The sequence below is a fragment of the Mobula birostris genome, chromosome 5 (genome assembly GCF_030028105.1).
Source record: "Mobula birostris isolate sMobBir1 chromosome 5, sMobBir1.hap1, whole genome shotgun sequence".
Lineage (NCBI taxonomy): Eukaryota > Metazoa > Chordata > Chondrichthyes > Myliobatiformes > Myliobatidae > Mobula > Mobula birostris.
This window is the reverse complement of record NC_092374.1, coordinates 172,800,086-172,827,386: the sequence shown is the minus strand read 5'-3', so window position 1 is coordinate 172,827,386 and position 27,301 is coordinate 172,800,086. Positions and strand designations below refer to the sequence as shown.

The 27,301-nt window shown below is 49.4% G+C and overlaps 1 protein-coding gene across 2 annotated transcripts in view; it reads right to left on the bottom strand.

Moving 5' to 3' along the window:
• Window positions 1-27,301, bottom strand: part of LOC140198044 (uncharacterized) — a 176,829-nt gene that overhangs the window by 80,736 nt on the left and 68,792 nt on the right. For both annotated transcript variants that reach the window (XM_072258884.1, XM_072258885.1), the window contains exons 5-12: window positions 16,635-16,769; window positions 15,937-15,981; window positions 15,163-15,279; window positions 7,195-7,263; window positions 5,880-5,915; window positions 4,963-5,025; window positions 4,819-4,854; window positions 4-45 (exon numbers count right to left, since the gene is read on the bottom strand). In XM_072258884.1, coding sequence (XP_072114985.1) covers window positions 4-45; window positions 4,819-4,854; window positions 4,963-5,025; window positions 5,880-5,915; window positions 7,195-7,263; window positions 15,163-15,279; window positions 15,937-15,981; window positions 16,635-16,769 — 543 coding nt within the window. The remainder of the gene's footprint in view (window positions 1-3; window positions 46-4,818; window positions 4,855-4,962; window positions 5,026-5,879; window positions 5,916-7,194; window positions 7,264-15,162; window positions 15,280-15,936; window positions 15,982-16,634; window positions 16,770-27,301) is intronic.

Sequence of the window (27,301 nt, the reverse complement as noted above, 5' to 3'; positions counted from 1 at the left end):
CACCTTCTCCCCCTTTGGACCCTGGAAGCCGACCGCGTCGTTTCCCTGTGGAGCAACCAGCATGAACAGCGTTAGTGTCACAGGCACCATTTCACAGCCCCAGCCACCCAAATGAGGCCCTGCCAGAACCCCGCATCTCATGTCTGCACAGAGCGATCCCAATAAATTTCGATGATCAGTCGTAGTGATGTGCAGTGCTCCAAAGAAACTCCCGCCCCCGCCTGCACCTGCTACCCTCCACCAGCGTCAACTGCGACCGGCTGGCATAATGCTTCAGTGCCCACCGATCCGGGTTTAATTCCCTCTTCTGCCTATAAGAAGTCTGTACGTTCTCGCCGTGACCGCAGGGGTCTCCAGTGGGTGTTTTGGTCTGCTCCCACATGCCAAAGACTTACAGGTTAGTACGTTTTGGCAGGCAATGTGGGTGCAGAAGTATGCTGACACGCTTGTGGGCTGCCCCCAGCACATCCCCGGGGTATGTTGGTCATTGAGGCAAATGACTCATTTCACCGTATGTTTCAATGCACACGTGCAAATAAAGCTAATCTTTTTTTAAAAACTTTTGTCCAACAGACCACTCACCACAAGCCTCCACCGTAGTGACAGAGGTGTGAGGAAGGAGAGCCGGGGGTGGCGGGGGGGGGTGGTAGGTGAGGAGAGGCTCCCAGCTCTCTGACCACCCAGGCCTAGCCTGGGCTCCCACTCACCCAGTACCCAGAGAGAAGCCTCTGACTAGGGGTGTGGGAGGTGGGGAGGAGGAAATTAGGCTTCAGACACACTGACGCAGTGTTGAGGTTGCAAAGTCGAACGGGGAGAGGGCTTTTAACCCAGCGGGTTGCAACGATACGATGCCATTTTTGTGTAGGCTGCATGAGGACACGTGTCACTGCATGTCTGATGGGGCACGTTGGTTCTGCAGGGACTGTATGCGTGGTGGGAAGTATCTGGTGGGAGTTCTGTGACCTGATGCACTGGGACAACAAAAGTTAACACCATGCACCACCCACACATGCAGAACTGGGGCACCTGTGCAGCACCAGAGCAGTTGATGATCATATAGTTCCCATTGAGTCGTAAAGGAGTGGGGCGTGGTAGGAGGAGGCTGAGATGGTGGTTACCCAAGCGATCTCTGTGAGCTGGTGATGGAAGCTGCCAGCCCTTCGTTGAGCAGCACTGATTGGTTTGGCTGAAATGGCCTCATTCTGTGGTATCCTGTGCACTCGTGAAGAGTCTCAGGATAGGAGGGATGGCATAAAAGCAAAGATAACGTGTGGTCAGACTGTCAGGAAGGGTAGGCAGATGATAGGACAAAATTGCAGCCAGCAGAATGAGATTCAGTGCTTTAGGGATACAGAATCAAAAAGGGTAGCAAATGTAACACTCAAGGTGTCATATTTCAAAGCATGGAGTATAAGAAATAGCTGGATGATCTTGTTGCAATATTACAGATTGTCAGGTATGATGTTGTGGATATCACTGAATCATGGCTGAAGGATGGTTGTAGTTGGGAGCTGAATTTCCAAGGTTGTATCGGAGGGATAGGAAGGTAGGCAGAGGGGGTGGTGTGGCTCTGCTGGTAAAGAATGGTATCAATCAGTAGAAAGATGTGACATAGGATTGGAAGATGTTGAATCCTTGTGGGTTGAGTTAAGAAACTGCAAGGGCAAAAGGACCCTGATGGCGGTTATATACAGCAGCTGGGATGTGGACCACAGATTAGAACAGGAAATAGAAAAGGCATGTCAAAAGGGCAATGTTATGATAGTCATGGGAGACTTCACAGGTCGAATGGAAAAATCAGGTTGGAAGTGGATCTCAAGAGAGTGAGTTTGTTGAATGCCTATGAAATGGCTTTTTAGAGTAGTTTGTCGTTGAGCCTATTAGGGGATCAGCTGTACTAGACTGAGTATTATGTAATGAACCAGAGGTGATTAGGGAGCTTAAGGGAAAACCCTTCGGAACCAGTGATCACAATATGATTATGTTCAACTTGAAACTTGATAGGGAGAAAGTAAAGTCTGATATAGCAGTACTTGAATGGAGTAAAGGTAATTACAGTGATATGAGAGAGGAGTTGGCCAAAGTAAATTGGAAGGAAATGTTGGCAGGGATGATAGCAGAGCAGCAATGGCAGAGTTTCTAGGGAAAATAAGGAAGGTGCAGGATAGACGTATTCCAAAAACAAAGAAATACTCAAATGACAAAATAGTACAACCATGGCTGACAAGGGAAGTCAAAGCAATTGTAAAAGCAAAACAGAGGGAATACAACAAAGCAAAAATTAGTGGGAAGACAGGGCATTGAGAAACTTTTAAAACCTACAGAGAGCAACTAAAATAATCATTAGGAAGGAAAAGATAAAATATGAATACAAGCTAACAAACATTATCAAAGTGGACAGTAAAAGTTTTTTCAGAAATGTAAAAAATAAGAGTGATGGAAGTGGATATAGAACGCTAGAAAATGAGGCCGGAGAAATAATAGTGGGGACAAGGAGATGGCTGATGAACTAAATGGGTACTTTGCATTAGTCTTCACTGTGGAAGACTCTAGCAGCGTGCCAGATGATGAAGGGTGTGATGGAAGAGAAGAGAGTGCAGTTACTATTACAAGGGAGAAGGTGCTCAAAAAACTGAAAGACTTAAGGGTACATTAGTCACCCGGACCAAATGAACTGCCCTAGGGTTCTGAAAGAGATAGTGGTAGAGATTGTGGTGACTTTAGTAATGATCTTTAGAAAATCATTGGACTCTGGCATGAGGCCAGACGACTGGAAAATTGCAAATGTCACTCCACTCTTTAAGAAAGGAGGAATACAGCAGAAAGTAAATTATGGACTAGTTAGCCTGACCTCAGTGGTTGGGAGAAGTTGGAGTCAGTTGTTGGAGGATGAGGTTAAGGAGTACTTGGTGACACAGGACAAGATAGGAAAAAGTTAGCATGGTTTCCTCAAGGGAAAATCTTGCCTGATGAACTTGTTGAAATTCTTTGAGAAGATTATAAGTAGGATAGATAAAAGGAATGTAGTGGATGACTTTCAGAAGGCCTTTGACAAGGTGCCACACATGAGGCTGCTTACCAAGTTAAGAGCCCATGGCATTACAGGAAATTTACTGACATGGTTAGAGCATTGGCTGATTGGTAGTTGGCAGTGAGTGGGAATAAAAGGATCCTTTTCTGGTTGGCTGCCAGTGACTAGTGGTGTTCCACAAGGGTTGGTGTTGGGACCACTTCTTGTTATGCTGTATATCAGTGATTTAGATGATGGAATAGATGGCTTTGTTGCCAAGTTTGCAGATGATATGAAGATTGGTGGAGGGGCAGGTAGTGTTGAGGAAACAGGTAGGCTGCAGAAGGTCTTACACAATTCGGAGAATGAGCAAGAGAGTGGCAAATGAAATACAATGTTGGAAAATGCATGGTCCTGCACTTTGGTATAAGAAATAAATGTGCAGACTATTTTCTAAAAGGGGAGAAAATCCAAAAATCTGAGATGCAAAGGGACTTGGGAGTCCTTGTGCAGAACAACCTAAAGGTTAACTTGCAGGTCAAGTTGGTGCTGAGGAAAGCAAATGCAATGTTAGCATTCATTTCAAGATATCTAGAATACAAGAGCAAGGATGTGATACTGAGGCTTTATAAGGCACTGGTGAGTCCTCACCTTGAGAATTGTGAACAGTTTTGGCCTCCTTATCTAAGAAAAGATGTGCTGGCATTGGAGAGGGTCCAGAGGAGGTTCACAAGGATGATTTTGGGAATGAAAGGGTTATCATATGAGGAACATTTGATGGCTCTGGGTCTGTACTCGCTGGAATTCAGAAGGATGAGGTGGGATCTCATTGAAACCTTTCGAATGTTGAAAGGCCTAGACATGGTAGATGTGGAAAGCATGTTTCCCATGATGGGAGAGTCTAGGACAAGAGGCACAGCCTCAGGATAGAGGGGTGTCCATTTAAAACAGGGATGTGGAAAAGTTTCTTTAGCCAAAGGGTGGTGAATTTGTGGAATTTATTACCACAGACAGCTGTGGAGGCCAGGTTGTTGGGGGAATTTGACGCAGAGCTTGATCAATTCTTGATTAGATATGACATCAAAGGTTACGGGGAGAAGGCTGGGGAGCGGGTTGATCAGGGCAGAAAAAGGTCAGTCACGATTGAATGGCGGAGCAGACTCGATGGGCCAAATGGCCTAATTCTGCTCCTATGTCTTATGGTCTTATAAACATTACACTAATCCACTTCAGAGAGTGAAGGGAAGATCACTTCAATGGCAGGACAAATTGTGTCAAAGGCAGCAGGGAGGATGATTTGGGCCTGTCTGCGGGAAGCTGGGGCCACTGCAGGAAGACTGAAACCGTTCCCTCTGCCCCAGAGAATGGTCCCCGCGGGACAAACCGTTCATTCCTGGGGATTCACTCCCTTCCGCGACCCAACCACATTACCTGCCATGTGCAACCAATGGAAAGTGCCTGGGGAACCAGGAGGGAGATGCTAACTCGGGCCAAGAAAGGACGGAGGTGGAGAGGTTAGGGAAGGAGAGGGTAGAGAAGGAAAAGTTAGGGGGAGAGGATAGGGAAGGAGAATCTGGGGGAGAGGTTAGGGAGGAAGAGGTTGGGGAAAGGATAGGAAAGGAGACGTTAGGAGGGAGAAGTTACAGGGGAGAAGAGTTTATGGAGGAAGAGTTTGGTGGGGGATGTTAGTGGGAATGCAAAGAGCTCAGCTGCTGGAGGAATGCGCAGATGGGCTGATATTGTGTGGGACAGGAGATGGTGGGAGGAGGGGTTACCTCTACAGACAATGACCGGATAGATGGCCTTACCTTTGGTCCTCGAGCACCTGGAGGCCCAGGAGGTCCCTGTGGACAAAGATGCAGAGAGTGAGCAGACAATCACAGGATATATCCCGGCAAACCACCGGAATCTCAGCATTCAGAGGGCAGAACCATCCCGATCCCACCACGTACCTGTGGCCCAGGATATCCTCGGATACCTCTGTAACCAGGCTGACCGGGGGCTCCTTGATCACCCTGGAAAGGAAGCAAGGTCGAGCATTTACATGGAGAGCAGACCTTACAGGTGTCTCTTGTACATAGCAGGGTCCCACAACACTCCCACGGCAGCTCACACCAGGCTCCACTCAACTGTCCCTGAAGCAGTATGGCACTCTGCAGTGTGGCTGGAAAGTCGGAGGGGTCAGCGGGGAGGGAGGGAGGTGTCAGTGAGGAGGGAGGTGGGTCAGTGGGGCCCTTCCACTGAGGGGAGATTTGGTGGGGAGGGAGGGGAGAGGGGTGGATGGGAGGGAGAGTTTAGTGGGAAGGGAGGGGTGCTAGTGGGGAGAGAGGAAGGGTTTGTGGGGAGGGAGGGTGTCAGTGGGGAGGAATGCTAATATGGAGGGGTGTTGCTGGGGAGGTGTGTTGGCAGGGAGGAATGTTGGTGGAAGGGGTATTCCTGGGGAGGGGTGTTGGTGGGGGGGGGTGTTGGTGGGAGGGTGTGTTGGCAGGAAGGGTTTTTGGTGGGAGGGTTCTTGGTGGGGAAGGGGGACTGGGTTAGATGGGGAAGAGTTTTAGTGTGAGGGTGTGTTGTTGAGCAAGGGTGTAGGTGGGGAGGGGTTATGGTGGATTGGTGTGTTGGTGGGGAGGATTGCTGGTGGGAGGTGTGTTCAAGGGAGGCGTGTTTGAGGGAGGGGAGGTTTTGGAAGTTCCATTCACTGTGTCTGAGTAACTGAGGATGCCATCATCTCTATTCGCTGGCTGGGTATTTGGTCTGGGTTGACAGAAGGACCATCTGAGGAGCTCGAGAAGATCATGTAGATGGGGACAGGGTAGCACCTACCAATTGATCAGCCCCCCCCTCCACAAAATCCCCAAACCCCAGCACTCACCGGCCGACCAGGAAGTCCGGGATCACCAGGGCGGCCCTGCGGAGACAAAAAGGTTAGCAAGCAGCGTCTCCTCCAAGGGTCATGCCTTCAACTGGACCATCGCCAGGGTCAGGACTGTGTGCGAGGGGCAAGCTGCCCGCACTGTGATTGTCCAAACCACAGACAGGCATGGGGCAACTGAGGGGACCATCAGGGTCAACAGGCCGATGGGAAGGTGCAGTCAGTGGTGGGGCACATCACACACCCCTGCTCACCCCAGCACAGGCGGCTGAGAACACCGACAGGAGGCACACACCCAATTAACAGAGCTTGGATGTAAAGAGTTTAGCTCCTTTATTGACATGTTTGTCAAACTTACAGTACTGTGCTAAAGTCTTGGATTTTTTAAGTATGGTTTTAGGTGTTATGGCCTGCAAAGAGCGCTGATGTCTACATCATCAAAGATGTCTGGGATTATCTGGAGAGACAGAAGCAAGCGAGACAGCCAAAGTCTGACGAAGGACTGTGGCAAGTTCTCCAAGATGCTCGGAACAACCTACCAGTTGGTTTATTATTAAACTGCACAAAACTGTACCAAGGTGAAGGATGGCCACACCAATTATTGATTTGATTTAGTTTTTTACCGTTTACTGCTCTTTATAGTAATCTGTTGATACTTAGAAAATTTTCATTTCATTATTTTAAACTATCTTCATTTTACAGAATTTTCTATGTGCCTAAAACTCTTGCGCAGTTCAAAATTCCAAAGTTTGAGGAGCTTGCATTCGATAGACCTTAAATCCATTTCCATTCTGTAAACCTGGGTTAACTGGGTGTTGGCGATCTGACTGGCTGTTGAGGAAAGGCAGGGGAATGAGTTCTGAATAACAGGATCTCCATCAGAACCATCATTCCCCACCTCTTCCAACCATTCCTCACCATTCCCAATCACTGCACACCATTCCCCACTATTCCCCATCACTCCCCACCATTCCCCATCACTCCCTACCATTCCCCACCATTCCCCATCACTCCCTACCATTCCCCATCGCTCCCCACAATTCCCCACCATTCCCCGCCAATGCCCATCACTCCCTACCATTCCCTACCATTCCCCACCATTCCCCATCACTCCCTACCATTCCCCACCATTCCCCATCACTCCCTACCATTCCCCATCGCTCCCCACAATTCCCCACCATTCCCCGCCAATGCCCATCACTCTCTACCATTCCCTACCATTCCCCACCATTCCCCATCACTCCCTACCATTCCCCATCGCTCCCCATTGCTCCCCACAATTCCCCACCATTCCCCGCCAATGCCCATCACTCACCCTGTTGCTTTTCCCATTCATTGTAACGAGGAATGGTTCACCTTTCTGTCCCTTCACTCCATCAGCACCCTGTGACACAATGTACAACAATATCAAACTCTCAGCATTTGTCTCTGTGGCATTCCAGACATTTCATCTACACACCTCCCATTACACCCCTATCCTGGGATTCATTCGCCCTGTCCCAGAATCCACAATTCCTGATGGGATTTCCAGGGTCCCACCTTCTCCTGTAGTGCCAAGTGCTGTAGTGGTTCCACAGATCCTGCGTACACTCTGCAGAACTTGTTCCCCTATTATGTTCAGAGTGAATCCACACTCCTACCTCCCTACACCTCACAGTCTCATCCCACCACATCCCATCTATCACTTCCTTCAAACCCTCACCATTCACCTCATCCCCACACCTCACACTCTCATCCCACCACATCCCATCTATCACTTCCTTCAAACCCTCACCAATCACCTCATCCCCACACCTCACACTCTCATCCCACCACATCCCATCTATCACTTCCTTCAAACCCTCACCATTCCCACCTCATCCCCACACCTCACACTCTCATCCCACCACATCCCATCTATCACTTCCTTCAAACCCTCACCAATCACCTCATCCCCACACCTCACACTCTCATCCCACCACATCCCATCTATCACTTCCTTCAAACCCTCACCATTCCCACCTCATCCCCACACCTCACAGTCTCATCCCACCACATCCCATCTATCACTTCCTTCAAACCCTCACCATTCCCACCTCATCCCCACACCTCACACTCTCATCCCACCACATCCCATCTATCACTTCCTTCAAACCCTCACCAATCACCTCATCCCCACACCTCACACTCTCATCCCACCACATCCCATCTATCACTTCCTTCAAACCCTCACCATTCCCACCTCATCCCCACACCTCACACTCTCATCCCACCACATCCCATCTATCACTTCCTTCAAACCCTCACCAATCACCTCATCCCCACACCTCACACTCTCATCCCACCACATCCCATCTATCACTTCCTTCAAACCCTCACCATTCCCACCTCATCCCCACACCTCACACTCTCATCCCACCACATCCCATCTATCACTTCCTTCAAACCCTCACCAATCACCTCATCCCCACACCTCACACTCTCATCCCACCACATCCCATCTATCACTTCCTTCAAACCCTCACCATTCCCACCTCATCCCCACACCTCACACTCTCATCCCACCACATCCCATCTATCACTTCCTTCAAACCCTCACCAATCACCTCATCCCCACACCTCACACTCTCATCACACCACATCCCATCTATCACTTCCTTCAAACCCTCACCATTCCCACCTCATCCCCACACCTCACACTCTCATCCCACCACATCCCATCTATCACTTCCTTCAAACCCTCACCAATCACCTCATCCCCACACCTCACACTCTCATCCCACCACATCCCATCTATCACTTCCTTCAAACCCTCACCATTCACCTCATCCCCACACCTCACACTCTCATCACACCACATCCCATCTATCACTTCCTTCAAACCCTCACCATTCACCTCATCCCCACACCTCACACTCTCATCCCACCACATCCCATCTATCACTTCCTTCAAACCCTCACCATTCCCACCTCATCCCCACACCTCACACTCTCATCCCACCACATCCCATCTATCACTTCCTTCAAACCCTCACCAATCACCTCATCCCCACACCTCACACTCTCATCCCACCACATCCCATCTATCACTTCCTTCAAACCCTCACCAATCACCTCATCCCCACACCTCACACTCTGATCCCACCACATCCCATCTATCACTTCCTTCAAACCCTCACCATTCACCTCATCCCCACACCTCACACTCTCATCCCACCACATCCCATCTATCACTTCCTTCAAACCCTCACCAATCACCTCATCCCCACACCTCACACTCTCATCCCACCACATCCCATCTATCACTTCCTTCAAACCCTCACCAATCACCTCATCCCCACACCTCACACTCTCATCCCACCACATCCCATCTATCACTTCCTTCAAACCCTCACCATTCACCTCATCCCCACACCTCACACTCTCATCCCACCACATCCCATCTATCACTTCCTTCAAACCCTCACCATTCACCTTATCCCCACACCTCACACTCTCATCCCACCACATCCCATCTATCACTTCCTTCAAACCCTCACCATTCCCACCTCATCCCCACACCTCACAGTCTCATCCCACCACATCCCATCTACCACTTCCTTCAAACCCTCACCATTCCCACCTCATCCCCACACCTCACACTCTCATCCCACCACATCCCATCTATCACTTCCTTCAAACCCTCACCATTCACCTCATCCCCACACCTCACACTCTCATCCCACCACATCCCATCTATCACTTCCTTCAAACCCTCACCATTCACCTCATCCCCACACCTCACACTCTCATCCCACCACATCCCATCTATCACTTCCTTCAAACCCTCACCAATCACCTCATCCCCACACCTCACACTCTCATCCCACCACATCCCATCTATCACTTCCTTCAAACCCTCACCATTCACCTCATCCCCACACCTCACACTCTCATCCCACCACATCCCATCTATCACTTCCTTCAAACCCTCACCATTCCCACCTCATCCCCACACCTCACAGTCTCATCCCACCACATCCCATCTACCACTTCCTTCAAACCCTCACCATTCCCACCTCATCCCCACACCTCACAGTCTCATCCCACCACATCCCATCTACCACTTCCTTCAAACCCTCATCATTCACCTCATCCCCACACCTCACACTCTCATCCCACCACATCCCATCTATCACTTCCTTCAAACCCTCACCATTCCCACCTCATCCCCACACCTCACACTCTCATCCCACCACATCCCATCTATCACTTCCTTCAAACCCTCACCAATCACCTCATCCCCACACCTCACACTCTCATCACACCACATCCCATCTATCACTTCCTTCAAACCCTCACCATTCACCTCATCCCCACACCTCACACTCTCATCCCACCACATCCCATCTATCACTTCCTTCAAACCCTCACCAATCACCTCATCCCCACACCTCACACTCTGATCCCACCACATCCCATCTATCACTTCCTTCAAACCCTCACCATTCCCACCTCATCCCCACACCTCACACTCTCATCACACCACATCCCATCTATCACTTCCTTCAAACCCTCACCATTCACCTCATCCCCACACCTCACACTCTCATCCCACCACATCCCATCTATCACTTCCTTCAAACCCTCACCAATCACCTCATCCCCACACCTCACACTCTGATCCCACCACATCCCATCTATCACTTCCTTCAAACCCTCACCATTCACCTCATCCCCACACCTCACACTCTGATCCCATTGCACTTCACCCTCATTCCTACTTGTCACATCCTTCAAACCCCATCCATCACCGTCATTACTTATCCCCGGCACTTATCCTTGTAAGCGGAACAAGTGCTACACATGCCCTTACACTTCCTCCCTCACCACCATTCAGGGCCCCAGACAGTCCTTCCAAGTGAGGCGACACTTCACCTGTGAGTCAGCTGGGGTGATATATTTCGTCCGGTTCTCTCAGTGCGGCCTTCTATATATTGGCGAGACCCGACGCAGGCTAGAAGACTGTTTCGCTGAACACCTACGCTCTGTCCGCCAGAGAAAGCAGGATCTCCCAGTGGCCACACATTTTAATTCCACATCCCATTCCCATTCTGATATGTCTATCCACGGCCTCCTCTATTGTCAAGATGAAGCCACACTCAGGTTGGAGGAACAACACCTTATATTCCGTCTGGGTAGCCTCCAACCTGATGGCATGAACATTGACTTCTCTAACTTCCATTAATGCCCCTCTTCCTCTTCACACCCCATCCTTTATTTATTTGTTTTATATATTTTCCCTTTTTTCTCTCTCTCTCTCTTTTTTCTCCCTCTGTCCCTCTCACTATAACTCCTTGCCAGCTCTCCACCCTCCAGGCTCCCCTCCCCCTCCTCTTTCTCCCCAGGCTTCCCATCCCATGATCCTCTCCCTTCTCCAGCTCTTAGATCCACCCCTCCCCTCCTGTCTTCTCCTATCATTTTGGATCTCCCCCTCCCCCTCCTCCTCCCACTTTCAAATCTCTTACTATCTCTTCTTTTAGTTAGTCCTGACAAAGGGTCCAGGCCCGAAATGTTGACTGTACCTCTTCCTAGAGATGCTGCCTGGCCTGCTGCGTTCACCGACTTCACTCAACCTGTTTTCATAAGGCATGCTCCCCAATCCAGGCAACATACTTGTGAATCTCCTCTGCACCTTTTCTATGGTTTCCACATCCTTCCTGTAGTGAGGCGACCAGAACTGAGCACAGTACTCCAAGTGGAGTCTGACCAGGGTCCTATACAGCTGCAACATTACCTCTCGGCTCTTAAACTCAATCCCACAATTGATGAAGGCCAGTGCACCATATGCCTTCTTAACCACCGAGTCAACCTGCACAGCTGCTTTAAGCATCCTATGGACTCGGACCCCAAGATCCCTCTGATCCTCCACACTGCCAAGAGTCTTACCATTAATACTATCATCATAGACATCCATTAGTCTCGTGAGACCATGGATTTGCGCCTTGGAAGGTTTCCAGGGCGCAGGCCTGGGTAAGGTCGTATGGAAGACCGGCAGTTGCCCATACTGCAAGTCTCCCCTCTCCACGACACCGATGTTGTCCAAGGGAAGGGCAAGGGCCGATACAGCTTGGCACCAGTGTCGTCACAGAGCAATGTGTGGTTAAATGTCTTGCTCAAGGACACGACATGCTACCTCAGCTGAGGCTCGAACTAGCGACCTTCAGATCACTAGACCAACGCCTTAACCATTTGGCCACGCGCCAACAATTCTGCCATCATATTTGACTTACCAAAATGAACCACCTCACACTTATCTGGGTTGAACTCCATCTGCCACTTCTCAGCCCAGTTTTGCATCCTATTAATGTCCCGCTGTAACCTCTGACAGCCCTCCACACTATCCACAACACCTCCAACCTTTGTGTCATTAGCAAATTTACTAACCCATCCCTCCACTTCCTCATCCAGGTCGTTGATAAAAATCACGAAGAGTAAGGGTCCCAGAACAGATCCCTGAGGTACACCACTGGTGACTGACCTCCATGCAGAATATGACCTGTCTACAACACTCTTTGCCTTCTGTGGGCAAGCCAGTTCTGGATCCACAAAGCAATGTCCTCTTGGATCCCATGCCTCCTTACTTTCAATAAGCCTTGCATGGGGTGCCTTATCAAATGCCTTGCTGAAAACCATATTCACTACATCTACTGCTCTTCCTTCATCAATGTGTTTAGTCACATCCTCAAAAAATCCAATCAGGCTCGTAAGGCACGACCTGCCCTTGACAAAGGCATGCTGACTATTCTTAATCATATTATACATCTCCAAATGTTCATAAATCCTGCCTCTCAGGATCATTTCCATCAACTTACCAACCACTGAAGTAAGACTCACCCGTCTATAATTCCTGGGCTATCTCTACTCCCTTTCTTGAATAAAGGAACAACATCCGCAACCCTCCATTCCTCCGGAGCCTCTCCCGTCCCCATTGATGATGCAAAGATCATCGTCAGAGGCTCAGCAATCTCCTCCCTCGCCTCCCACAGTAGCCTGGGGTACACCTCATCGAGTCCTGGTGACTTATCCAACTTGATGCTTTCCAAATCTCCAGCACATTCTCTTTTTTAATATCTGCATGCTCAAGCTTTTCAGTTCACTGCAAGTCATCACTACAATCACCAAGATCCTTTTCCATAGTGAATACTGAAGTAAAGTATTCATTAAGTACCTCTGCTATTTCCTCCGGTTACATACACACTTTCCCACTGACACACTTGATAGGTCCTATTCTCTCATGTCTTATTCTCTTACTCTTCACATACTTGTAGAATGCCTTGGGGTTTTCCTTAATCCTGCTCGCCAAGGCCTTCTCATGGCCCCTTCTGGTTCTCCTAATATCCTTCTTAAGCTCCTTCCCGTTAGCCTTATAATCTTCTAGATCTCTAACATTCCCTAGCTCTCTGAACCTTTTGTAAGCTTTTCTTTTCTTCTTGACTAGATTTATTACAGCCTTGGTACACCACGGTTCCTGTACTCTGTCTCATTGGAACATACCTATGCAGAACTCCACACAAATATCCTCTGAACGTTTTGCCACATTTCTTCCGTACTTTTCCCTGAGAACATCTGCTCCCAATTTAAGCTTCCAATTTCCTGCCTGATAGCCCCTTACTCCAATCAAATGCTTTTCTACCCCGATCCGATCTCTCCAATGCTATTGTAAAGGAGATAGAATTATGACCACTATCTCCAAAATGCTCTCCCACTGAGAGATCTGACACCTGACCAGGTTCATTTCCCAATGCCAAATCAAGTACAGTCTCTCCTCTTGTAGGCCTATCTACATATTGTGTCAAAAAACCTTCCTGAACACACCTAACAAACTCCACCCCATCTAATCCCCTTGCTCTAGGGAGATGCCAATCGATATTTGGGAAATCAAAATCTCCCATCATGACAATTCTGTTATTATTACACCTTTCCAGGATCTGTTTCCCTATCTGCTCCTCAATATCCCTGTTACTATTGGGCGGCCTATAAAAAGCACCCAGTAAAGTTATTGACCCCTTCCTGTTCCTAACCTCCACCCACAGAGACTCCGTAGACAATCCCTCCGTGACGTCCACCTTTACTGCAGCTGTGATACTATCTCTGACCAACAGTGCTATGCCCCCACCTCTTTTGCCTCCCTCCCTGTCCTTTCTGAAACATCTAAAACCTGGCACTTGAAGTAACCATTCCAGTCCCTGATGCCATCCAAGTCTCTGTAATGGCCACAACATCATAGTTCCAAGTACTGATCCACGCTCTAAGCTCATCCGCTTTGTTCACAACATTCCTTGCGTTAAAATAGACACACTTCAAACCGTCGGTCTGAGCATGTCCCTTCTCTATCACCTGCCTATCCTCCCTCACACACTGTCTCCAAGCTTTCTCTATTTGTGAGCCAACCTCCTCTTCCCCAGTCTCTTCAGTTCAGTTCCCACCCCCCAACAATTCTAGTTTAAACTTCCCTCAGTAGCCTTAGCAAACCTCCCCGCCAGGATATTTGTCCCCCTGGGATTCAAGTGCAACCTGTCCTTTTTGTACAGGTCACGCCTGCCCCAAAAGAAGTCCCAATGATTCAGAAATCTGAATCCCTGCCCCCTGCTCCAATCCCTCAGCCACACATTTATCCTCCACCTCATTCTATTCCTATTCCCACTGTCACATGGCACAGGCAGTAATCCCGAGATTACAACCTTTGAGGTCCTGCTTCTCAACTTCCTTCCTAATTCCCTGTAGTCTGTTTTCAGGACCTCTTCCCTGGTCCTGCCTATGTCATTGGTACCAATATGTACCACGACCTCCGGCTGTCCTCCCTCCCACTGCAGAATATCTTGGGCGCGATCTGAAACATCCTGGACCCTGGCACCGGGGAGCTGCCAGGTGCTTTCCTGAGGCAGCGGGAAGTATCGCTGAGTCTGTGGAGGGGAGGCTGATGTCCGTGATGTGCTGGGCTGTGTCCCCAACTCTCTGTGACCATTATCAAACCGTCAAGCTGCCTGTGCAGCATCTATAAAAATCGGTGAGAGCCGCCAGGTTTCTTTATCCTCCTGAGGAAGCAGAGGCACTGGTCACCTCTGCCAGGGCATCAGCACTGGAAGTGGGAGAATGGCTCGGAGTCCTTACAGAAGGCAGGGTGGGCACAGGTTAGTCAGCAGAGTTATAGCCCGTCTCACAGGGACAATGGACTGAATGGCATTTCCCAGCTTGTGTGGTGGCCTTTTTATGAAGTTTGTCCTGGTAATGTTTCTACCCTCCCCAGGTGAGGGGTACTTACAGGTCGTCCGGGTGCAGCCGGGATGCCTGGTATTCCTTGTCTACCCACATCTCCCCTGGTCCCATTGCAGCCATCGAGTCCGGCCGGTCCTCGTGGTCCTGGCTGCCCTGGGTGACCCTTTAATACAGGAGGCATTGGCCAAGTCACTAGATGGCACAGTGACAGGAACTCCAGGTCCCACTTACCGATAGACACTTCCTTCCCCTCCCTCACCCTCCCCTCCCTCACTCTCCCCTCTCTTACCCTCCCCTCCCCTTCCTCACTCTCCCCTCCCTCATCCTCCTTCCTTCTCCCTCACCTACCCCTCCTCACCCTCACCCTACCACCCTCACACACCCCTCCCTCACATCCTCCCCATCATTCTCTCTCACACCCTCAATCAACCTCCCTCACCCTCCCTCCCCGTCCCCCACCCTTTCCCTCCCCCTGCTTCACATCCCTCACCCCGACTCTCCGTTCCTCCAACCTCCTACTGACCCCACTCACCCTCCCCCAGAGGTTGAGCAGCAGAAACCAGGCGAGCGGCCCCCAGCCTCAAGGTCAGGACAGGGCGATCGTCCACTGCCATCCTGGTGTGGGGAGGATTGTAGGCTTGCTACTGCAACCCCACCCTGGACTCTGTGACCCAGCCTCATAATCCTCGATCCAGACCCACCATTCCTGGACCCTGCTCCCCTCCTCTCTCCCCTTCGAACCTCCACAGAATAACCAGGTCTCCCACCACCCTCTCCTCTAGTCCTCACCGCACCCTGAATCCATGGACCAGTGACTCACCGGAATTCCGTCATTCCCTGCAAATCCGGGCACTCCCATCGGTCCCTGTTTTGTTTTAAAAAAAAACAATAATTAGCTTCAGTAAGTTAGAGCACCTTCTGTTATCACTGCTCCAGGAAAATCCACTGCCCACCTTCTTTGTGAACAACCGCCCACCGAGGCTGGAGATTCAACGGGGTGGGGGGGTGTTAGTCACCGGGAGAGCATTGTACACACTGCCCAGTGTCCAAGGCATCCCAGGGCACCCAGCAGGGTGGGAGGAGATGTCCCGAGTTAATGGGCTAAGATCCATGGACCCGGGGATGGGCAGTGGATAGTCCTGCCTGGGCTGACTGCCTAGTAGTGTTCAGGGGGTATGTTCACAGCCAGGTAGCTGTGGGTAAAGAACACATTGGTAACACAGAGGTGCTTCAATACCATTGGGCACCCTGGGGATAAATGCCACTCTGCCTGCTCAGAAGCCTGATGGCTGTAGGCTAACAACTGTTCTTGAACCTGGTGGATGAGATGTCACAGCTAAATGATCAATGTTCAAAGTTTTATTTTTGGGCAGCACCCACCCCCTCCCCAGATATTCCATCCCCTGAAGGAATGTACCCCCCCCCCCACCTGTGAGAGCACGACCTACGCTTCAGCGTCACTGCGATTTTGCAGAGGCTCCCCTGCACTGGTCAGTTAACAGGAGACCTCCCACTCACCTTGTCTCCGGGTGGTCCTGGCAGCCCTTCCTCACCCCGGTCCCCTTTCGCTCCCTTGTGTCCAGTCTCTCCCTGTTGGCCACGGGGTCCTGGGGGTCCTTGGGGTCCTCTTTGCCCCGGCGTTCCTGGTCGGCCCTGGGAAAACACAACAGCGGGATGTTTGATGGTCACATCTTTCGGCATTGGCAGGAGTGGGGCTGAGCCAGGTCAACAATATAGACTCACTGATGATACAGTCTCGTTCCCAACAGGTCCACGCCAGGGACAGTCTCACTCTCAATACAGCTTCGCTCCCGGGGACAGTCTCACTCCCAATACAGCCTCACTCCCAAAGACAATCTTATTCCCAGGGACAATCTCAATACAGCCTCATTCTGTATGCAGTCTCATTCCCAGGGACAATCTCACTCCCAATACAGCTTCACTCCCAGGGACAATCTCAATACAGCCTCACTTCAGTTATAGTCCCACTGACGGTACAATCTCACTCCCAATACAGCCTCGTTCCAGATACAGTGTTACTCACTCCCAATACAGCTTCACTCCCAGGGACAATCTCAATACAGCCTCACTTCAGTTACAGTCTCACTGACGGTACAGTCTCACTCCCAATACAGCCTCGTTCCGGATACAGTGTTAGTCACTCCCAATACAGCCTCACTTCAGTTACAGTCTCACTGACGGTACAGTCTCACTCCCAATACAGCCCTGTTCCAGATACAGTGTTACTTACACCTGAACTGTCTAACTCACTTCAAACGCTGTCTCACTCTGGATGCAGTCTCACTCCCAGCAGAGCTACTCCAGATACACGGAGACAGCAAAAACTGCTGAATCCGGGGCAATACACAAAGTGCTGGATGAACTCAGGGAGTCAGGCAGCTACTTGTGGAGGGAAATGGACAGTCGACATTTTGGGGCGGGACCTGGCATTAGTCTCAGCCCAGATACTGTCTCATTCCTGACAGGGAGAGGGAGGGATGGGGTGAGGGAGGGAGGGGAAGGAGGGAAATAGCAAGAGAGGGGGTGGGGGAGGGAGGCAGAGAGAGTCTGAGGAGATCTCCAGCATGGAGGAGAAGTGTGTGTGCAGCAGAGGTTAATCTGTGTTTACCATGGAAAAGGTTATGGGGGTTAAAGAAATAATGGGAATAGTTAGTGAGACCCAGGAACATATCTACATTACAATAGGATTGTGTGCAGCATTAAAGCACATTAAGGTGGATAAATCCCTGGGACTCTGTGGGAAGCTGGGAGAGGAATTGCTGGGCCCTGGCAGAGGTTCATTAACCATGGGGAAGGTATGTAAAGACTGGAGGGTTCGGCCTTTATCTAAGTAGAGTTGTGAGGACAGGGCAGACACTACAGGCCAGTGAGACTAACTTCAGTGGTGGGGAGATTACTAGGACGGGATTATGAGAAACAGAAGAATGAGGAGGGATCTCATTAAAACCTATCAAATATTGAAAGGCCAGGATAGAGTGGACATGGAGAAGTTGTTTCTTATTGTGCAGAAATCTAGGACCAGAGAGCACAGCCTCCGAATACAAGGATACCCCTTTATAACAGGGATGAGGAGGTATTTCTTTAGCCAGAGACCGATGAATCTGTGGAATTCATTGCCACAGATGAAAGTGGAGGCCAAGTCATTGGGTATATTTATTAAAGTGGAGGTTGATAGATTCTTGATTAGTAAGGATCTCAAAGGTTATAGGGAGAAGGCAGGAGAATGGGGTTGAGAGGGATAATAAATCAGCCAGAAAAACTGATCGATGAGGAAAGGGCAGCAAACGTCATGGCTTTCGCAAGGTCTTTGACAAGGTCCCGCGTGGCAGGCTAGTCTGGGAGGTTAGCATATGGAAACCAGGTACAGAACTGGCTTGTTGAAAGGTATCAGAGGATGTGAGAAAGACTGCGTTTGGAGTATTGTGTGCCGTTCTGGTCGGTCAGGGGGATGTCATTAAGCTGGAGAGGGTGCAAAACAATAATATGACCAGGACTGGAGGGGTTGGAGAAGCTGGGCCTGCGTTAACGTAGACTGCTTTTCCTCGAGTGAAGAAGGCTGAGGAGCGACTTTATAAAGGGGTGTAGGCAAGGTGAGTAATCACAGTCTTTTTCCCAGAATAGGCACGACTAATATTAGAGAGCAAAGGTTAAAAGATAGATTTAAAAGTGAGCTGAGGGGCTAGTTTTTCACACAGAAGTTGGTAGTGATATGGAATGAGCTACCAGAAGAAGTGGAGAATCAGTATCAGGTTTAGTTGTGCATTATTATTGAGGTTTAATAGACATTTTGACACTTACGTGGATAGGAATGGCTTAGAAGTGTAAGAGCCAAATCTGTCCTGTTTTGTTTGCGTTGTGTGGCTCTGACAGTGGAATTGAGGGAGGGTGCAGTTACTGGAAATTCCTCTAGGTGGCAGGTTGAGGCCATGAATGAACGTGGGAGCTCACTGTTCCGTCTCCCAGAGGGACGCGGTCAAGGCAGAGCCCCACTCTTCCACTGTGATGTTCGGGTCCGTGCACTAGCTCCAGTGGGGTGATCCTGGGGAGCGCCCATACTTCGGAAACCACAGCTTCAGAGATTGTCGCAGGACTGAGGGCGCCCTGCACTGCGGGAGGGGCTGTAACCCCGACAGTCCAATGCTCCCTCAGTAAGATCCCTCTCCACTGTGTGACCGTCCCTCCGTACTAACCCTCCTATAGAGTGGTCCTCCATCAGTACCGTCCCTCCCACAGCGAGACCGCTCCCTCAGCAGTGTGTTGAGGCTCCATGTGCTCTGGGCTGTCAACTCTCCAACAAGCCCTGGGATCTCCATCCGCCGCCTGCTGTTCCCATGGAATTGCCAGCAGGGAGCAGAGGCTCCGGCCGCCTGTGCCTTACCGTGGTGATGGGGAGGAGGGGAGAACGTACTCTGGTGTAACTTCCCACCGACCAGAACATCTGCGGTGTTCAGCTGCAAACATCTGTGAGCTATTAAAAGCTCAGCAGCTGTACACGGTAATTTCAGCAAAGTACGCTTGCATTCCTAGAGAATGCCTGGTATCCTTCCTGTTCTAGAGCCGTTCACTGTTCCCTGGAACCAGCCAATTCCAGGGGTTAGGGCTAACTCTAACCCTAATCATTCCATTCTGCACTCTAGTGTCCCTTTCTCTCTCCCCCTTCTCCCCTCCCCCTTTTCTTTCCGCACCCCCCCCCACCTTCCTCTTTACCTTGTCTGCCTCTCCCTCTCCTCCGTAGGAAAAAGTCCTGATGAATCCTTTGCCAATTTTCCTCACTGCCCACAATTCCTCCAATTTTCATGTCATCTGCAAACTTGCTAAAGCGCCCAACTGCATTCATTTACATCCAGGTCATTTACAGACATCACAGACAATCGAGGTCCCAGCTCTGATCACTGAGCAACACCTTCAGCCAGGATATCACCCCTCCACCACTACCCTCTGTCTCCCACGGCCAAGCCAATTCACCAATTCATCAATCCACCTCGGTTCCATGAATCCCATGAGCCTTTTGGATCAGACTTTGTCAACTGCTTTACTCATCTATCATCTTCACTACCTCCTCAAAAACCTGATCCAGCTTTGTACGACGTGGCCTCCCCTGCGCAAACCCACGTTGACTTTACTTTACAAGTCTAAACGTTTCTGGGTGAGAGTAGATCCTAATGCTAAGAACTTTCTTTAATAATTTCCCTACTACTGATGAAAGGCTCACTGCCCTGTAATTTCCCGGTTTGTCTCTATTACCCTCCTGAAAAAGAGAACAAGCTGGCTGTTCTTCAGTCCTCTGGGAACTCACTTGTGGCTAAAGAGACTGTGAAGATCTTTCCAAAAGATCCCAGTCATCTGAGATAGATCGCATCAGCCCTGGAGACTTATCCACCTTAATGTTCTTCAAAAGACACAACACACCTCCAGGTTGGTGTCAACATGGCTTCAGGTATCGGCTTCACACTCCCTGGTATCCCTCCTCTCCTTGTACTTCTTCCTGGTGAATGGTGATGCAAAGTACTCACTTCCTCTGGCTCCAGGAGTGAACTGGTCCTACTTGCCCAGTCCTACCCTCTTCCTCGTAATGCTCTTCTTTTAAATAGATACATAAAAGTCCGTAAGATTTCCCATATTCCAGACCGTTCGGGCTGACTGGAAGTGCACTGACAGCGGTAGGTGTAAAAGAGTTGGGTGTTTGCTGTTCTGGTTAACAACGGATGGTGCAATCCTGGTCATATTACGATCGAGGAATGTGTTTGTAGACCGGATATTGAACTGTTGGACTCCGGCCATATTCCACCGAGATACAACACTGGGCATTATGGGAGGTTGTTCCTGCCTGTGGCCATCGAACTTTGCATCTTCTCCCGTGGAGGGTCAGACACCCTGAGCCAATAGGCTGGTCCTGGACTTATTTCCATCTGGCATAGTTTGCATATTGTTGTTTGATTGTTTGTGGTTTTTGTATTTCTATATTTATGCTCTATTCTTGGTTGGTGCAGCTGTAATGAAACTCAATTTCCCTCGGGATCAATAAAGTATGTCTATGTCTATGTCTATGTCTATATCTATGTCTACTCTCAAGGACATTTCATGGCCCCCTTTTGCCCTCCTGATTCCATAAGACTACAAGAAATAGAAGAAGAACTGAGCCATTTGGACCAGTGAGTCTGCTCCACCATTTGATAATGGCTGATTTATTATCCCTCTTAATCCCATTTTCCTGCCTTCTCCACATAACCTTTGATGCCTTCACTAATCAAGAACCTATCAGCCTCAGCTTTAAATATGCCCACTCCTGCTGCCTTTAGTATAACCCTATCACAGCGATTGTACCTTTCTCATTCCCGAGTTCTGCCTCACTGGACAAGCTCTCTGGGCTGTCCTCTCTAAGTGCCGCAGTGATATCCTCACTAATTAGTCGTTTAACTCCCCACACCTCCTTTATATCCCTCTTTATCACCTCTGAAACATCTGTATCCTGTAACATTGGGCTGCCCTTCTCTCAACCAAGTCTCTGTCATAGCTCCACGTTCTGGCCCAGGTGCCAAGTTCATCAGCCTCACCAATCATGTTCCATGCGTTGAAATAAATTCACTTCACACATCAGTCCCACCCTGCCTGCCCTTCCTATCACCCAGCCTCTGCTGTCCCCTCAGTCACTGCTAACCTGGTGCTCTGGTTCCCACCTAACTACCATCCCTTACTAGATTAAACCCTGTCGGGTAGCACCAGTGACCATCCCTGTGAGGATATCACTCCTCCCCATTCAGGTGTAGCGCGTCAGAGAAAGTGCACTAGGCTGGTGTGTGGCAAGGTTGGAGAGGGTTTGAATCCACTGCATTGTAGAACAGGGAGAGAGGGTTTGATTGGAACATGAAAGGGTCTCCACGGTGTGGATGCAGGGGATGGTTCAGCCTCTGTTTAAAATGTCATCCATTTATGGGAGAGATGATGCAAAATCCCTCCTGTCAAAGGGTCTACAAACCTCTGGAACCAATTCTGTCAAAGGGTCTACAAATCTCTGGAAATGATTCTGTCAAAGGATCTACAAATCTCTGGAAATGATTCTGTCAAAGGGTCTACAAACCTCTGGAAACAATTCTGTCAAATGGTCTACAAATCTCTGGAACCCATTCTCTCCAAGGGTCCAGAAATGTCTAGAAACGATTCTCTCCAAGGGTCTAGAAATCTCTGGAAACAACTCTATCAAAAGGTCTACAAATCTCTGGAACCGATTCTCTCCAAGGGTAGTGAAAGCAGGGATGCTTATTGGAAATTGGAAGATGGATCCTTGACTAAGAGGTGAAAGGTTCCTGTAGATAGGTGGACGTGAGGAGCAAGGGGACCAGGACTGCTTTAAGTGAGCACAGTCTTGCTCCTAACTGTCTACAACTGCTTTGTTTTGTGTTGGGACACGTCCCCCAGGTCTGTATTCAGTGGGATACTACAAGAGATGGGAGTTGGAGGAGGCTTTCAGATGAGTTCAGACACCAGGTACCAGGTAGAGAGGTGGGCCACAGCAGATGCGGCTGGAAGAGTCATCACCATCAGGTGACCTGTGGGTGGGGATGGGTGTGGGGAGTGCATGGCAACGTGGGCAGTTATTGAGTTGAGGTAGAGGCTTGTGGTCCAGAGGACAGCCAGCACTCTGTAACTCTCTACCTTGGCCTAATGTCTACCAATCACCTCCCAGCTTCTCATTTCCTCTCTACTCCCCCACCCGCCCTCCTTCCCCCTCACCTAGCTTCACCCATCACCTGTCAGCTTGTGCTCCTTCCCCTCCCCTCCCCTTCTTACTCTGGCTTCTTCCCCCTGAAGGGTCTCAGCCTGAAATGTGGATTATTCCTGCCTGACGTGTTGAGTTCCTCCAGCACCTTGTGCGTGTCTGCCCTGTCACCTTGACCCCACCTCCTGTGTTCTCTCTTATTCTCTCTCTCTCTCTCTCTCTCTCTCTCTCTCTCTCTCGCTCTCTCTTTCCCTTGCTGATCAGAATGAGAGGAAGAGCCACTAATGCTCTGGAAACTAGACCCTGCCCCACTGAGAGTGAGAAGTCCTGATGACCAACACAGCCGGATGCAACAGTTAAGTGACAAAACATCTGTCTTCTGAACGTGATCTATTTTTAACTTTGCTGCTGAACCTTCTAAACGGCTGGAAGGAAGGAGAGCTCCTTCCACACCCACCACACTCCCCCCACCCTCACGTCATTCACTCAAGGAGCTGGCACCAGTTTGATGGGCCGGGTGGCCTACTGTGCGGCAATACTCCTGCCTTCCCAAGCACAAGCGCTCAACATGCACCTGGTGTTCACATGCTCTCTCTGAGTGTGTGGGGCAGGGGTGGGATCAGTCCAGTCACAACACACCAGACTGCACACTGACCCACACAGATACTGCCTGACCCACTAGGTTCCTCCACCAGCTCCATTTACTGGAGTGTGAGTGTGTGTGTGTGGGGGGGGCAGAAAGGCGTGTTTGTGTGTATGTGGGTGTGTGCGCATGGGTGTGTGGGTGTACATATGTATGTGTCAGTTTGCACACGTGGACGTGTGTGTGGGTGTTCATGTGGCTGGGTATGCTTGTGTGTGTGTGTAGATGTGCATGCACGTGTGCACATGTGTGTATGGATGTGCTTGTGTGTGCACATGTGTGTAGGTGTGTCTGGGTGTGCATGCATGTATATGGGTGTGCATGTAAGTGTGTGTGTTTTGGTGTACTTGTGTGTGGGGGGGTTCAGTGGGTATACTGTGTGAGTGAGTGTTTGTAAGTGTGTATATCAGTGTACTTGTGTGTGTATGAGTGTGTGTGTGTGTGGCTCAGTGTATGTGCATGAGTGTGTGCGAGTGTGTGAAAGTGTGCTTAAGTGTGTGTGGCTCAGTGGGTGTACATGTGTGTGTGTGTGTGTCAGTAGGTGTACTTCTTTGTGAGTATGTGTGTGTGTGAGTGTGCACACGTGTGGATATGTATGATGTAAATGTACGTGTGCATACATGTAAGCATGCTGCTGCTGTATCCTGACCCGGAACATCAACCGTTTACTCCTCTCCATAGATGCTGCCCGACCCGCTGAGTTCCTGCAGTGTTTTGTGTGTGTTGCTGTTGCCGGGTTGTCAGGCTGAGTACACAAACTTGGGCCTTTTTTGGGAGTTAAGAGTTAAACTCACGTTCCCTGCTTGGTACCTATCCTCACCCACGTCATTCCCCAGCATTTCCTCTGGAATTTCTTTCACAAAAGTCCATCCGTTAATGACAAACCCAGTTGTCTGGGAGTTTTCCACCAATGTTGATCTTATGCACTCTTGCATTCTTCTTCCATCTTTAACTCGTATGCAAACTCGTACCCTTTAGCTGAGAACCCTTGCTGGTCTGTGTCAGAGGCTCCACCCGCCCACGCTCGGAGGAAGTCTCCGATTCCATGTCCCCAGACACAGACTTGGGACACTCGTTCGGCTGAGGCGCAGTATAGTGGACGGGGGCTGAAATCACAATGTCTCAGCATTTATCCCTGGCAACACCACTGCACTTCCACTCCCAGATTCCCTGTGTCTGCCCAACTCACTCCACAGGGATGTGAAAGGGTAGACGAAAGCTCAGGTCTGGAAACAGGCTGAGCCATAGAAACTCAACACAAATCCCCAAAGAACCAAATTCACACACAAAAACCCAAGTCTTGCTCAGCCCTCAGAGCTGCAGGGGAGTTGATTCAAAAGGGCGCAATCTGATAACTGCTCATTATCGACACCGGGAGCCGAGCCATGGCATTGCCATTCGCTATGTGTGTGAGTGTGTGAGTTAGAGCGTGTGAGGATGAGTTAGAGTGTGTGAGTGTGAGTGTGTGAGTATGTGAGTGTGAGAGTTAGAGTGTGTGTGTGTGAGTGTGTGAGTTAGAGTGTGTATGTGAGTGTGTGAGTTAGAGTGTGTGTGTGAGTGAGGATGAGTGTGTGTGTATATGTGTGTGAGTATGTAAGTGAGTGTGCATTAGTGAGTGTGTATGTGTGTGTGAATGTGTATGTGTGAGTGAGTGTGTATGGGTGTGTGTGAGTATGTATGAATAATGATGAGTGTGTGTGTGTATATATGTGTGTGAGTGTGTGCATGAGTGTGAGTGAGCATGTATGTGTGTGCGAGTATGTGTGTGAGGATGAGTGTGTGTGTATGTGTGTGAGTGAGTGAATGTGAGTGTGTGAGCGTGAGTGAGAGTAAGAGTGTGTGTGTGTGTGCACGCGCACATGGGCATAAGCAATATGGGTGTTCAAAGTTCAAAGTAAATATAACGTATTTTACACCAAACACTGTCTTGAGATTCGTGTTCTTGTGGACATTCAGAGTAGAACAAAGAAATACAATAGGATGAATGTGAAACTACACACAAAGACTAGCAGGCAACCAACGTGCAAACAAAGACAAACTGCAAATCCAAAACCAGCAAATAATAGAAACATAAATAATACTGAGAACTTGAGTCGTAAAGTTGAAAGTGAGTCCATAGGTTGTGTGTACAGTTTTTGTGTGTGTGGATATGTGCGCGCACGGTGTGCCTGTGTAGATGTACGTGTGCGTGCTGTGATCTGCTAACACATGCCCAACCAACCTATGTGTGTTAATGTCCGTACAAGAGTACCTCGTCTTCAATCACTTGGAAAGCACGGAAACAGTTCCTTCGGCCTGACCCATCCACGCTAACCCAGTTGCCTACTTGAATTAGTCCCATTTGCCAGTGTTCAGCTGATACCCTTGAAACCTTTCCTATCCATGTAGCTGTCCAACTGTGCTTTAAACATTACAATCATAGCACTCTCTGTCACCTCCTCTGACAGCTCATTCCACACAGACACCATCCCGTATGTGAAAAAACTTTCCATCAATCCTAATTAAATCTTCCCCGTCCCCCACCTTAAATCCATGCCCTCTAGATTTAGACTCCCATACCCCGGGGAAAGACTGTGACAATCCATTGTATTTGAAACCTCATAATTTTATAAACCTTTAATAAGATCACTCATTAGTCTGAATGCTCCAGGGGAAGTCCAGCCTACCTGGTCTATCCTTGTAACTAAAGCACTTTAGTTCCAGTCACAGCCCTGTGAGTTTTTTCCCATCCTCTCCAGCTTAATGACATCCTTCCTACAGTTGGGAGGTCAGAAATGCCCACAATACTCCGTGCAGTTCTCAAATGACTTGTACAGCTGCAAAATACTGTCCAAACTCCTGTACTCTGTGCCTGAACTAATGTAGGTGTCCTGTCTAACTGTCTCATTTTTAGGGAACCATCTATCAGTAACCCTTGCTCCCCTGATTACAGTCCCCACACACTCCCAGATTACAGCCCCACTTATTCTCCTGATTACAGTCCCCACACACTCTCCCGATAACAGCCCCAACATACCCTCCCAGATTACAATGCTTACACATTCCTCAAGTACAGTCCCCACACAGTCCCAGATTACAGTTCCCATGCACTCTTCTGATTACAATCCTCCTGGCTTTCCAAGATTACACCCTCCCAATTACAGTCCTCACACACTCTCCTTATTACAGTCCCCACACACTCCCAGATTACAATACTCACACATTCCTCAAGTACAGTCCCCACACAGTCCCAGATTACAGTCCCCACACACTCTCCCGATTACAGCCCCCACACACTCCCAGATTATAATATTCACACATTCCACAAATATAGTCCACACACAGTCCCAGATTACAGTCCCCATGCACTCTCCCAATTACAGTCCCCCACACATTCCCAGATAACAACCCCATGCATTCTCCTGATTACAGTTCCCACACACTCTCCCGATTATAGCCCCAACACACTCTCCCGATTACAGCCCCAACACACTCTCCTGATTACAGTCCCCACACACTCCTAGATTACAATACTCACACATTCCTCAAATACAGTCCCCACACAGTCCCAGATTACAGTCCCCACACACTCTCCTGATTACAGCCCCCACACACTCCCAGATTACAAAACTCACACATTCCTCAAATACAGTCCCCACATAGCCCCAGATTACAGTCCCCACACACTCTCCCGATTACAGCCCCAACACACACTCCCGATTACAGCCCCAACACAGTTTCCCGATTACAGCCCAAACACACTCTCCCAATTACAGCCCCCACACACCCTCCTGATTACAGTCCCCACACACTCCCAGATTACAA